General features: G+C 47.2%; 1 protein-coding gene across 12 annotated transcripts in view; it reads left to right on the top strand.

The window, feature by feature from the left end:
• Positions 1 to 13,172, top strand: part of ARSL (arylsulfatase L) — a 31,883-nt gene extending 18,711 nt beyond the window's left edge. For 6 of the 12 annotated variants that reach the window (XM_028842190.2, XM_001116129.5, XM_077988212.1 and 3 more), the window contains 5 exons: positions 3,404 to 3,540; positions 6,369 to 6,503; positions 9,395 to 9,557; positions 10,788 to 10,909; positions 12,791 to 13,172. In XM_028842190.2, coding sequence (XP_028698023.1) covers positions 3,404 to 3,540; positions 6,369 to 6,503; positions 9,395 to 9,557; positions 10,788 to 10,909; positions 12,791 to 13,149 — 916 coding nt within the window. In that variant the 3' untranslated portion in view covers positions 13,150 to 13,172. The remainder of the gene's footprint in view (positions 1 to 3,403; positions 3,541 to 6,368; positions 6,504 to 9,394; positions 9,558 to 10,787; positions 10,910 to 12,790) is intronic. The other 6 variants (XM_077988206.1, XM_015126894.3, XM_077988208.1 and 3 more) reach the window with 3 other exon arrangements.
• The last annotated feature ends 1,614 nt before the right edge of the window (positions 13,173 to 14,786 follow it).

Here is a 14,786-nt window from a genome sequence, read left to right as displayed (position 1 = left end):
AATCCCAGCTGTTTTGGAGGCCAAGGTGGGAGGATCACCTGAGGTCAGGAGTTCAAGACCAGCCTGGCCAACATGGTGAGACCCCGTCTCTACTAAAAATACAAAAATTAGCCCAGTGTGGTGGTGCGTGCCTGTAATCTCAGCTACTCTGGAGGCTGAGGTGGGAGAATCACTTGAACCTGGGAGGTGGAGGTTGCAGTGAGTTGAGACCACATCACTGCACTCCAGCCTGGGTGACACAGGGAAAACCTGTCTCAAAGAAAAAAAAAAAAAGCCTCTTCTTTAATTGACATTTGAAGAATGGGATAGCCATGACCTAGAAGGACAATTTTTTGGTAAAAATGGGGCATAGATGAGGGTCAGTGGAGCCTTGTGACTTGCCTTGTGTCCATTAAAACATTGTTACTGCTGAGCTGGGTATAGTGGTACACACCTGTTATGCCAGCTACTCAGAAGACTGAGGAAAGAGGATATTTTGAGGCCAGAAGTTAGGGACCAGCCTGGACAACACAGCAAGACCCCATTTCTACAAAGATTTTAAAAATTAGCTGGCTGTGGTGGCATGCACTTGTAGGCCCAGCTACTTGGGAGGCTGAGGCAGGAGGATCACTTGAGCCCAGGAGGTTATGGCTATGTAGTGAGGCTATGAAGGTAGCCTGGGTGACAGAGCAAGGCCTTGTCTCAAAAAGAAATTGTTACAGGTCAGCTGGAATTTGCTGTTACTCTAGGGTCAGTCTTACTCCATTGGCATCCTCGGATCACCACAGGCACTATTTAAGTAAACTGCATCACCTGAAGGGCTTTATAATAAATTATAAATTTTAAAAATGTCTGTCATCAGAAGTCAGATGTCTTATGGCAGAACTTAGCCTGCAGTCAACTGTATGGCAGGGAGACTTCCTGTGTGGGACCAGGAGAAATAGGATGAAAAGGGTTCTCAACACTACACAGCTATTTTCATGCTCGCCAAGGGCATTCTAGGAAAGATGAGGATACCATCAAAAGTCACCTTACCTGGTGACAGTGAGGTTGTCATCATCTCCTACAACATTCATATATATATATATATATATATATATATATATATATATATATATTTTTTTTTTTTTTTTTTTTTTGAGACAGAGTCTCAAGCTGTGGCCCAGTCTGGAGTGCAGTGGTGCAATCTTGGCTCACTGCAACCTCTGCTCCTGAGTTCAAGTGATTCCCATCCCTCAGCCTTCCAAGTAACTGGGATTACAGGCATGCACCACCATGCCCAGATAACTTTCATATTTTTAGTAGAGATGGGTTTTGCCATGTTGGCCAGGCTGGTCTTGAACTCCTGACCGCAAGTGATCCACCCACCTCAGCTTCCCAAAGTGCTGGGATTACAGGCATGAGCCACCGCACCCAGCCTCTTAGAGAGGTCATCCTGGCAATACCTAATGTATGACAGAAAGGACATTGACAATTAGCTTGCAAATTAAAGCAGGCAAGACTGTTGCATTCTTTTTGATTTTTAATGTGACAGGATCTGGCTATGTTGCCCAGGCTGGTCTTGAACTCCTGGGCTCAGCCTATCCTCCTGCCTCAGCCTCCCAAAGTGCTGAGATTACAGGCATGAGACACCATGCCCAGCCTGATGTGTTCTAATTAAGGCTAACACCTTCACCATTGCTCTTATTCTTTAAGGTTCTAGATTAGACCATGAAGGCCAGGTGAAGGGAGGGAGAAGCTAAAGCACTACTTTCAAGGAGGACAATGAAAATAATATTAATAACCCAATATGCCTCATTTTTAAAGTGTGCTTTTTATAACTATTTTATGTCCTAATCCTCACTACGTGATAGCAATTATAAGAAAATTGAATGTGCAACACCACTTATTCTATAAGTTAAGGCTTGAGGTCAAAAATATATATTGAAATAACTGAACAAAATAAAAGTCATGTCAGACAGTAACCTGCAGTTCTTTTAACTTTGCATTAAGTATGTAGAGTTAGAACATAATAATATTCAGGGGAAAAAAGATGCACTAAATCAGTATGGTTTTTTATTTATTTATTTGTTTATTTTGAGATAGGATTTCACTCCGGTTGTCCAGGCTGAAGTGCAGTGGTGAAATCTCAGCTCACTGCAACCTCCTCCTCCCAGGGTCAAGCAATCCCCCCGCCCCACCCTCCCGAGCAGTCGGGAGTACTGGTGTATGTCACCACACCCCGCTAATTTTTGTATTTTTAATAGAGATGGGGTCTTGCTGTTTCCCATGCTGGTCTTGAACTCCTAGGCTGAAGCAATGCTCCTGCCTCAGCCTCCCCACATGCTGGGATTGCAGGTGTGAGCCACCACGCCTGGCCCAGTGTGGATTTTTAAATAGATTTCAGAAGGGAAGGGAAAATTCATGATGTTAATGAGTCTTAAACAGGATGGGCGTTGTGGCGCATGCCTGTGATCCCAGCTACTTGGGAGGCTGAGGCAGGAGAATTGCTTGAACCCAGGAGGCAGAGGTTGCAGTGAGCTGAGATCATGCCACTGCACCCCAGCCTGGGCGACAGAGCCAGGATCCATCTCAAAAAAAAAAAGAAAAAGAGAGAGAGAGAGGTAACAGACCAGAAAGGCATGGTGGCTCACGCCTGTAATCCAGCACTTTGGAAGGCCGAGATGGGCAGGAGCAGGTCATGTGAGCCGAGGAGTTCAAGACCACCCTAGTAAACATAGTGAGACCCTGTCTCTACCAAAAAAAAAAAAAAATTAGCTGGGCCTGTTAGCACATGCCTGTGGCCCCAGATACTTGGGAGGCTGAGGTGGGAGGATCACTTGAGCCTGGGAGATTGAGGCTGCAGTGAGCTGAGATCATGTCACTGCACTCCAGCCTGGGTAACAGAGCAAGGCCCTGTCTTTAAAATAACAACAAAAGGCCGGGCGCGGTGGCTCAAGCCTGTAACCCCAGCACTTTGGGAGGCCGAGGCGGGTGGATCACGAGGTCAGGAGATCGAGACTATCCTGGCTAACATGGTGAAACCCCGTCTCTACTAAAAATACAAAAAACTAGCCGGGCGTGGTGGCGGGCGCCTGTAGTCTCAGCTACTTGGGAGGCTGAGGCGGGAGAATGGCGTGAACCCGGGAGGCGGAGCTTGCAGTGAGCCGAGATCACGCCACTGCACTCCAGCCTGGGAGACACAGCGAGACTCCGTCTCAAAAAAAAAAAAAAAAAAAAAAATAACAACAAAAAAAGGAAGATTGTTAAACATAAGAATTATTTTTCTGTTGAAGAGGAGTTTTGAGTGTTTCTTTTTGGTGAGCAGAGTTGAGAAGACATTTGAGTAAGGATGTGACAAGTGAGATCCATATTTAGTATCTACAGGACTTCAATCTCTGTTTTACCAAAAAAGTAACCTTAATTGCTTTGTATTTATTTTTAGGAATAAGCATGGGCCTTTCCTCCTCTTTGTTTCCTTTTTGCACGTCCACATCCCTCTTATCACTATGGAGACCTTCCTCGGGAAGAGTCTCCACGGGCTGTATGGGGACAACGTAGAGGAGATGGACTGGATGGTAGGTAAGTGCCCTTCCAGGGAAAACGGGCTGCTTCCCCTCCAGCAACAGAAGCAGGAAAGGAAACAAAGAACGAGAAGGTTAAAGACAGAAGAGGCAGAATAGCGATTGCAGTGCGACTGGATTTTAAGAGTCCAAAATATTATAGGACAGATCTTCACTCCATTAGCAGAGAGTGAATTCCATAACACGTGCATGGAAGGCATTGCTATTCGACCAAAGATGTCCACGTCTTAATCCCATGTGCAGAAAGAATGATAGCCCCAAAGCTGTCCACTCCCTAGACAGAATAATGGCTGCAAAGACGTCCACGTCCTAATCTTGATATGGTAGACAGAAAAATGGCCAAAGGTAGCCACTTTCTAATCCCCATGTGGGAGACAGAATAATGACCCCAAAGATGTCCACATCCTAATTCCCATGTGGAAGACAGAATAATGACTCCAAAGATGTCCACGTATTAATCCCCATGTGTTAGATACAATAATGACCTCAGAGATTTCCATGTCTTAATTCCCAAGTGGCATACAGAATTTTGGCCCCAAAGATGTCTACATCCTATCGTCGTGTGGTAGACAAATGAAAGAAGGAGCAGAGAAAATTCCTCTCTGCTGTAGAGTGGCTAGTGGCTCCCTGCACTGAAAATAGGACTACATCTCCTCCTCTCGCCTACAAAAGCCCCATGACCTGCTGCTGCCCAGATCCTCGTCTGATCTCCACCCATCCCCTTTGTCCTCCCCACCTGCTGCATTCTGGCCACGTGGACACCACACAGTATCTTTCACATTTGTCCCCTGTCAGGGCTTCCACACCTGCTGTTCCCTCCTGGAATGCTTCCTCAGGCTTCGCTGGCTCCTCTTCAGAGCCTGCCCTGACTCACCCCTAACGTAGCTCCTCCCCAATCATCTTCTCCCCCATTCTCCTGTGGTCCTTTTTTGTTTTGCCTTTGTTTTCCTCCTCCTCTTCCTCCTTTCTCCTCCTCCCCCTCCTTTCTCCTCCTCCCCCTCTTCTTCTTCTTCTTCTTCTTCTTCATATTTCTCCTCCTTCTCCTCCTCAGCCTCCTTCTTCTCCTTCTCCTCCTTCTCCTCCTCCTTCTTCTTCTTCCTCTTCCACTTCTTCCTCTTCTTCTTCTTTCTTCTTTCTGTCTTCTTTCTTCTTTTTTTCCTAACACAGCACCACCATTGTTTCTCTTCATGACCATGTGTTAGGTGGGTCGATTTTCCATGTTCCCCCAGGAGAATGTAAACTCCTGTGGGTCTGGATTGTTTTGCCTCATTCACTCATCATATTTCCTGGGTTTAGAACAGGATGGAAGGGGAATATCGCTTGAGTGAGTCAGGGCTGGGTGAGTACCTGTATATGGGCACAGCACATCCCTGCCTCCCAGAAAAGAACTTAGGAATCCCAGGGTTTAGGTGGTGGTGGGCTTGAGAATCCCAGGATCCTCAGAATAATTGCCGTCAGATATCTGGGTGAAAGATGTGTTTTTAAAACATTTTGTTTCCTTAACAAGCTAGGCAAGGAAGGAGAAAAAGTTAATTGTGTGTGTGTGTGACAGGGTCTCATTTTTTTTTTTTTTTTTTTTTTTTGAGATGGTGTCTCACTCTGTTGCCCAGGCTGGAGTGCAATGGCACGGTCTCGGCTCACTGCAACCTCTGCCTCCCAGGTTTAAGCGATTCTCCTGCCTCAGCCTCCAGAGTAGCTGGGATTACAGGCACCTGCCACCATGCCTCGCTAACTTTTGTATTTTTAGTAGAGATGGGGTTTCACTATGTTGGCCAGGCTGGTCTCGAACTGCTGACCTCATGATCTGCCCGCCTCGGCCTCCCAAAGTGCTGGGATTACAGGCGTGAGCCACTGCGCCTGGTCGACAGGGTCTCATTCTTACCCAGGCCGGAGTGCAGTGGTGCAACCACGGTTCACTGCACCCTAGTTTCCCAGGCTCAAGCAATCCTCCCACCTTAGCCTCCCCAGTACCTGGGACCACAGGTGTGCGCTACCACACCCGGCTAATTTTTTTATTATTTGTAGAGACGAGTTTTTGCTATGTTGTTCAGGCTAGTCTTAAACTCATAGGCTCAATGAGCCTCCTGCCTCAGCCTCCCAAATTGCTGAGATTTCAGGCATGAGGCACTGTGCCCGGCCAACTGTGAGTGGCATTAATGACACGAGTGCCCTCGTGTGTGACTGCAAGAAGCTCAGCATCACTGTTGAGGACTGGTCTGCATTTTCAGCCTATGCTTCCTTCTCTGGAATGTTCACATGCCTCACTTTTTTTTTTCTTTTTTTTTTTTGAGACCAAGTCTCACTCTGTCACCCAGGCTGGAGTGCAGTGGTGTGATCTCGGCTTATGGCAATCTCCACTTCCCGGGTTCAAGCTATTCTCCTGCCTCAGCCTCCCAAGTAGCTGGTACTACAGGCATGTGCTACCACGCCCGGGTAATTTTTGTATTTTTAGTAGAGATGTAGTTTCACCATCTTGGCCAGGCTGGTCTCCAACTCCTGACCCCAAATGATCCTCCTGCCTTGACCTTCTAAAGTGCTGGGATTACAGGTGTGAGCCACTGCGCCCAGCCTACATGCCACACTTTTAAGTTTTTGATATTTTGTCCTTGTAGGTTGCCTAAAATTCTGAGCAAAGGATGGGGTGCACATAAAGTCAGACATCAATCTCCAACAAATGATATCAAAATTAAACAACTGACTTCCATTATGCGTTAAAACTAAGGATTCATTCTTGTGGATAGCCTCCAAATGCTAAAGCATACACTTCGGGCTTCATTTCTGATATTTTTCTATTTCGACGGCCTCAAAAACATCTGTTCTTTGCAGGACAGATCCTTGACACTTTGGATATGGAAGGTTTGACCAACAGCACCCTCATTTATTTTACATCAGATCATGGGGGTTCCCTAGAGAATCAACTTGGACGCACCCAGTACGGTGGCTGGAATGGAATTTATAAAGGTGAGGCTAAGATGCTCCCAGATCCTCATCTTGCAAGTTTATCTCTTCCCCGCAATTCCCAACAGGGCAGTCTCTTCCAGGAGGGTCAATATTATTGCTCAAGGACAGTGATTTTTCCTCTCCAGGGCAAAAGTGATAATTTGACATACTCAGTTTGAATTTTTGTTCCTGGACCAAACTGAGGGTCAGGCTGCTTATTCTGGTGGTTCAAAACTGAGATGCAGATGACCTGGGAGAGGAGGGAGTTTATTTCTGTGACCGGTTACAGGGAGGAGGCCTGGACGTTATTGCCTGACCAACTCACAATTACAAAGTTCTCCAGAGCTTCTATACCTTCTAAGCTGTATGTCTACGTGTAAGTGTGCATTCATCTAAAGACATTAGCGATTAACTTCTCATCTATAACTAAGGTCTGAGTCCTGAAGACCTTCCTCTGGAGCCCCAGTAAATTGACTTAATCTAGATGGGTCCAGGTGGCCGGGCATGGTGGTTCACGCCTGTCATCCCAGCACTTTGGGAAGCCGAGGCGGGCAGATCACCTGAAGTCAGGAATTTGAGACCAACCTGGCTAACATGGTGAAACCTCGTCTCTACTAAAAATACAAAAATTAGCTGGGTATGGTGGCACACGCCTGTAGTCCCAGCTACTCGGGAGGCTGAGGCAGGAGAATCGCTTGAACCTGGGAGGTGGAGGTTGCGGTGAGCTGAGATCGTGCCACTGCACTCCAGCCTAAGCAATAGAGGAAGTCACCATCTCAACAACAACAAAAATAATAAAATAAATAAATAAATGAATAGGTCCAGGTGCCAGAGCTGATTATCCTTACCTTGTCTCCTGCTAAATCACGGAGGTCTGGGGAGTTTTTTCAGACCTCCAATAAAACTTGTTTAATCCTAAACGGATCCTGCTAAGAATTCCTTTGTTATCTTGTCACGCTTCAAGGCCCAGGAGAGGCCTGGGCAGAACTCTTGGGGGGCTTTTATTACATCCCAGCCTTTGCATGAGGGCGCTGGCGGTTTCAGCTTTTAAGATGTAACTTCACCACTCGGGCAGTGCTGAAACAGTTGTTACGGAGGCCTGCGTTAGTGAGACCTGGCCTGCCACGTTTTTGTGCATAATTAAGGAGTTTTTAGATTATCAAGTTGTGTAACCATCATCATGTGGCCCACCACTGTTTATTTTCAGAACATTTCACCACCTCACAAAAAAATCCTGTACTCATAGCAGTCACTCCCTGTCCCCCGTGCTAACATCCATCACCCAAAAACTTGTTTTTGGTTTGTTTACTATTTAATTTTTTAAATTATTTTTTGTAAAGATAGGGTCTTGTTATGTTGCCCAGGCTAGTCTGAAACTCCTGAACTCAAGCAGCCCTCCCAGCTGGGCCTCCCAAAGTGCTGGGATTCCAGGCGTAAGCCACCATGCCTGGCCACAACATTATTTTGTATCATTGTGTATTTTCCTACTCTAGACATTTATGTAAATGAAATCATACAATATGTGGGTTTTCTTGTGAATGGTTTCTTTTACTTAGCGTGATGTTTCTGAGGTTCATCTGTGTTGTGGAAATGTTTCATTCCTTTCCATGGCTGAATATATTCTATTGTATGGACTCAGGTTTGAATTTTACCTTCAGACAATGCATCCAAGAAGGATAAGGCCAGGCGCAGTGGCTCTCACCTGTAATCCCAGCACTTTGGGAGACCGAGGCAGGCAGATCACTTGAGGTCAGGAGTTTGAGACCAGCCTGGCCAACATGGTGAAACCTCATCTTTACTAAAAATACAAAAATTAGCCAGGCGTGGTGGCACACGCCTGTAATCCCAGCTGAGGAGGCTGAGGCAGGAGAATTGCTTGAACCTGGGAGGTGAAGGTTGTAGTGAGCTGAGATTGTGCCACTGCACTCTCGCCTGGGTGACAGAGTAGGACTCTGTCTCAAAAAAAAAAAAAAGGAAGAAGGGTAGACACCTAGCTGGCCACATTATATTCAAACCTGGATTCCATTGTTTCCAAGCACGCCATTATTTCATGTCCCACAAAGATTCTAAAATGTGCTGCCCTGTGTACATGACTTCACACTGTTGTGCTTACACATTTTGTCATCTCCCTGCTTACAGAGCTTTATTTTTCAGTCCTTGAAAGAACCTTTGTAGGCTGATGTTGGCAAATATACCTATGATGTATATTTGCTTTGAAGTAGATGGATCCATCAGTCTAGTACACATGTAAAACGGGATATATAAATGCCAGCTACATCCACTAATGCCTTCCCGAAACAACTTCACATTGAAGGCCTGACTCCTCAGAAACCTTTATCTCATTGCCATTGATGTTAATGTATCCTCTACCCAGTCTGGTTCTCTGTGCCATGAAGAACGTCAGTATTATAAACTGGGGCAGTTTAAACAACAGGAATTTATCCTGTCCTGGCCCTGGAGACCAGGAGTTTGAGATCAAGGTGTCTCAGGGAAATGTGCCCTCCAGCAGCCCTAGGGGAGGCTCCTCTCTGCCTCTGCCAACGCCTGGGGGCCCCGGGTGTCCCTGGGCTTGTGGACACACCACTCCAGTCTGCCTCCGTCTCCGCGTGGCCTTCTGCTCTGCGTCTGTGTCTCCTCTTATAAGGACAACAGTCATTTGCAGTGAAGGACCTAACTTAATCCAATGCACACTAACCAATAACAAGGTTAATAAAAAATATAAAATCAAACCTCTACAGGGGAACTACATGAGATTGGATGTTTTAATGTCACTAAAACAAAGAGGGAGAAACTGAGAGACTCAGGGAGAGAGAAACTTAAAACAAGTGAAACATGCAGGAAAGTGAAAGCAGCCAGGCTGAGCATCTATTTCTGTTTTTTAACCACTTTCTTTTGTCTGTGTTCAAACACAGGTGGGAAGGGCATGGGAGGATGGGAAGGTGGGATCCGCGTGCCTGGGATCTTCCGCTGGCCCGGGGTGCTCCCGGCCGGCCAAGTGATTGGCGAGCCCACAAGTCTGATGGACGTGTTCCCCACCGTGGTCCAGCTGGCAGGCGGTGAGGTGCCCCAGGACAGGTACAGAACAACCCAAAGAAACAATTCAGCTTTGCACAGACACAGCAACACGTATGACAAATGAAAATGTCACTCTGGCATTGCAGTAAGGCGTCCATGAAATTGTTCCCAGACCAATCCGAGGGTCGGGCTACTTATTCTCATGGCCCAATAACGTGATGCAAATGAACTAGGAAAGAAAGGAGTTTTATTTCTGTAACCAGGTATGGGGAGAAGGGCTGGAAATTATCACTAGACCGACTCCAAATTACAAACTTTTCCAGAGCTGCTATATCTTCTAAGCTGTATGTCCACATGTAAGTGTGTACTCATCTAAAGACATAAGTGATTCCACTTCCTTTAATCTATAATTAAGGTGTGAGTCCTGAGGACCTTCCTCTGGAGCCTCAGTAAATTGACTTAATCTAAATGGTTCCAGGTGCTGGGGTGATTACCCTTATCTTGTCTCCCGCTAAATCATGGAGGTTTGGGGAGTTCCTTTAGACTCTCAATAAAACTTCATTGTGAAGGTCTGGGGAGTTTCTTCAGACCCCCAATAAAACGTGTTTAATCCTAAACGGGTCCTGTTAGGAATCCTTCATTATTTTGTCATGCTTCAAGGCCCAGGAAAGGCCTGGGCAGAACTTTTGGTGGGCTTTTGTTACCTTCCAGTCTTTGAGCGCTGGCTCTTTCAGCTTTTTTTTTTTTTTTTTTTTTTTTTTTTTGAGACTGAGTCTCACTCTGTCGCCCAGGCTGGAGTGCAGTGGTGCAATCTCGGCTCACTGAAACCTCCACCTCCTGGGTTCAAACGATTCTCCTGCCTCAGCCTCCCGAGTAGCTGGGATTACAGGCACGCACCAGCATGCCCGGCTAATTTTTGTGTTTTTAGCTGGGACGGGGTTTCACCATGTTGGCCAGGCTGGTCTCGAATTCCTGACCTCAGGTGATCCACCTGCCTTGACCTCCCAAAGTGCTGGGATTACAGATGTGAGCCACCGTGCCCGGCCAATTAATTACTTTTTAGCCAAAGGTGACGTTTGGTGGTGACTAACGTGGGCCGCTGCTGCATTCTTCTTCTAAGCGTGCTAATGCACACACACGCCTTCCATCCATCTGTGCTCACACCCGGACTTTCCCTCCACTGATACAACATAGAGTGCAGCACCTGGGGTTGGGACTGGTGGATGTTGGAGGGACAAATGTCCAAAGTCCCTGTTCCAACCCTGAGCCATGCCATGTTCCTTCCTGCAGAGTGATTGACGGCCAAGACCTTCTGCCCTTGCTCCTGGGAACAGCCCAGCACTCAGACCATGAGTTCCTGATGCATTATTGTGAGGGGTTCCTGCATGCAGCCAGGTGGCATCAACGGGACAGTGAGTAGGGGAGCCCCTTCCTAACAGCCTTCGGGAAAGAGTCCCTCTGTGGAGGAAAGCACCGTGCCCTAGAACAGGCTGGGGGTGGAGCTGCATTCCAGAGTCCATCTCCACGTCTCCGCGCTTCCGTTTTTCTCCACGAGCTTTTTTTTTTTTTTTTTTTTTTGAGGTGGAGTCTCGATCGGTCCCCAGTCTGGAGTGCAGTGGCGCGAACCCGGCTCACTGCAACCTCCGCCTCCCGGGTTCAAGCGAGTCTCCTGTCTCAGTCTCCCGGGTAACTGGGATTACAGGCGCCCACCACCGCGCCGAGCTAATTTTTGTATTTTTAGTAGAGACGGGGTTTCACCACGTTGGTCAGGCTGGTCTCGAACTCCTGACCTCAGATGATCCGCCCGCCTTGGCCTCCCAAAGTGCTGGGATTACAAGCGTAAGCCACCGCGCCCAGCCTCTCCACGAGCTTTTTAAATTTGGTTTTTGTCAGTATGTGTCCCTCTCATTCCAGCGACATGCCTTCTGAGATCACCTGTCAATCGTCTTCAAACGATGGAGAATTGTTACCCATAGTTTAAACACCATGTATGGGCTGTATTTCATTCTTTCTTCCCTGTGCTATATGAAGTGCAACTTTTGTCATCATCACACACACGTATGTGCACGCATACACACATGCACACACACATACTTGCACACACATGTGTTCAAGACTTTTCTAGTCTCCTTTTTTTCTTATTTTTTTGTAATTTTTTTTTGAGACTAGTCTTTCTTTGTCGCTCAGGCTGGAGTGCAGTGGTGCGATCTCGGCTCACTGCAACCACAGTCTCCCGGGTTCAAGTGATTCTCCTGCCTTAGCCTCCTGAGTAGCTGGGATTACAGGTGCCCACCACTACACCTGGCTAATTCCTTGTATTTTTAGTAGAGTTGGGGTTTCACCATGTTAGGCAGGCTGGTCTCGAACTCCTGGCCTCAAGTGATCCACCCTCCTCGGCCTCCCAAAGTGCCGGGATGACAGGTGTGAGCCACCATGCCTGGCCTCCAATTTTTCTTTATTTATTAAATTGAAACAAGGTCTCAGTATGTTGCCCAGGCAACTCCTGGGTTCAAGTAATCCACCCATCTTGGCCTCCAAAAATGCTGAAATTACAGGTGTGAGCCACCACGTCCAGCCTTTTGTAGTCTATTTTATGCATCTAGATGTGCTTCCAAATGTTTTAATCACCTGACCTTAAAATGATTTCATCTTCTTTGTGAACAATTACAGGCGCATTCCTGTAATCCCAGCTACTTGTGAGGCTGAGGCAGGAGAATCGCTTGAACCCAGGAGGCGGAGGTTGCACCACTGCACTCTAGCCTGGGCGACAGAGCAAGACTCTGTCTCAAAAAAAAGAAAAGAAAAAAAAAAAACTGACCAAGTGCAATTCACAGGCACTTCGTGCTTTCACAGTGTTGCGCAACCTCCACGTCTGTGTAGCTCCAGAACATTTTCATCACCCCAAAAGCAGACACTGCCTATCAGCAGTCACTCCCCATTCCACACCCTACAGGCCCTGGAAACCACTACTCTACTTCCTGTCTTTATGTGTTTCCCTATCCTTGACATTCAATATGAATGGAATCATGCAATGTGTGCTCTTTTGTAACTTCTTTCTCTGAGCATAGTATTTTCAGGGTTCATTGATGTTGCAGCCGGTGTCAGTGTGTCATTGCTTTCCATAGCTACACAGTACTCCATGTAAGATGTACGATGTTTTGTTTATCTGTCCATCCAATGCATCCAATGGACGCTTGGGTTATTCCTACCCTTTAGCCCTTATGAAGATGCCATTCTCCAGCACTGCGCCCTATCTCTCTATACCAACTCGGTAATTATTGTCTTTCCACCAGAAGGAACCACGTGGAAAGTCCACTTTGTGACCCCGGTGTTCCAGCCAGAGGGAGCCGGTGCCTGCTATGGAAGAAAAGTCTGCCCATGCTTTGGGGAAAAAGTACTCCACCACGATCCACCTTTGCTCTTTGACCTCTCAAGAGACCCTTCTGAGACCCACGTCCTCACACCAGCCTCAGAGCCTGTGTTCTATCAGGTGATGGAACGAGTCCAGCGGGCTGTGCGGGAACACCAGCGGACACTCAGCCCGGTTCCTCTGCAGCTGGACAGGCTGGGCAACATCTGGAGACCATGGCTGCAGCCCTGCTGTGGCCCATTCCCCCTCTGCTGGTGCCTTAGGGAAGACGGCCCACAATAAATGTCTGCAATGAAAAGCTGGAACCCCGATTCCTAAATTTTGTCACTCAAAGTGAAACAAACCAGCTGACCGTGGTGGCTGTCATCCCAGCACTTTAGAAGGCCACCACGGGAGGATCACTTGAGGCCAGGAGTTCAAAACCAACCTGGGCAACATGATGAAACTCTAGCTCTACAAAAACAAAAATAAAAAAAATTAGCCTGCATGGTGGCACACACCTGTAGTCCTAGCTACTCAGGAGGCTAAGGCAGGAGGATCATTTGAGCACAGGAGTTGGAGGCTGCACTGAGCTATGATCGCACCACTGCACCCCAGCCTGGGCAACAGAGCAAGACCCTGTCTCAAAAAAGAAAGAAAACAAAAAAATGAAACAAACTTCAGCGTCATGTTAAGATATCTATTTGCATAAGGATGAATAGTTTCTCCCTGTGAAGAAAACAAAGAAAAAGGCAAGAAAAAGTAGAAATGAACAATAAACATTGGCCAGGTGCAGTGGCTCACGCCTGTAATCCCAGCACTTTGGGAGGCAGAGGCGGGCAGATCACTTGAGGTCAGGAGGTCGAGACCAGCCTGACCAACATGGTGAAACCCTGTCTCTATCAAAACAAAACAAAACAAAAAGAAGCCAGGCGTGGTGACGTACGCCTGTAATCCCAGCTACTCAGGAGGCTGAGGCAGAAGAATTGCTTGAAGCCGGGAGGCGGAGGTTGCAGTGAGCTGAGATCGTACCACTGCACCCCAGCCTGGGTGATACAGCAAGACTGTCTCATCAAAAATAAACAAACAAACAAACAGTAATAATAAATCATTGAATGATCACTCAGACACCCAAACTGGAGAGGCAAAGTATCTCCTGGAGTCGGGGAGGATTCTGTCAATGGACCCCAGCTCGGTCTGGAAGAGGCTGCCCTGTAGCCCCAAACAGCCCAAGTCCCAGCAAAGGCGTCTGTGTGGCTTACAGATTTGCACATGAACAGGAGATAGGCCCCAAAGATAAAAACGGACACTGATGTGGCTTTGTCTGTGGTGCCCATTTATAGTGTTTGTTTATTGTTTAAAACCACAAGGATGAACTGTGCTTCCCGTTGGAACTGTTTTCAAGTGGTTTTCCTTTGTCCCCAATGCCCCAGGTGATGTGGGCAAACTCAGGCTATGGAAGCCGCACTGTACAGGCAGGGTCCGCCCCAGCTCTGAGCTGCGAGGTCATTGCATAATCAGGCTGTGCCTTAATTGTCTGGGCTGCTAGAATGAAAATACCACAAACTGGGTATCATCAAGAATATTTCTTGCAGTTCTAGAGGCTGGATGTTCAAGACCATGGCATGACAGAATCTGTGTCTGGGGAGAGCCTGTTTCTCGGTTCACAGCTGCCGCCTCTTCCCATGTCTTTACACAGTCATCCCCTGTGCCTGTCTGTGTCCTACCTCTGATTCTTGTTTTTTGGGGGTTTTTTTTGAGATGGAGTCTTGTTGCGTTGCCCAGGCTGGCGTGCAATGGTGTGATCTCGGCTCACTGCAACCTCTGCCTCATGTTCAAGCGATTCTCCTGTCTCGGCCTCCCTCGTAGGTGGGACTACAGGCGTGTACCGCCACGCCCAGCTAATTTTTGTATTATTTAGTAGAGGCGGGTTTTCACCA

The sequence above is a fragment of the Macaca mulatta genome, chromosome X (genome assembly GCF_049350105.2).
Source record: "Macaca mulatta isolate MMU2019108-1 chromosome X, T2T-MMU8v2.0, whole genome shotgun sequence".
Lineage (NCBI taxonomy): Eukaryota > Metazoa > Chordata > Mammalia > Primates > Cercopithecidae > Macaca > Macaca mulatta.
This window is presented reverse-complemented; position numbering and strand designations above follow the sequence as displayed.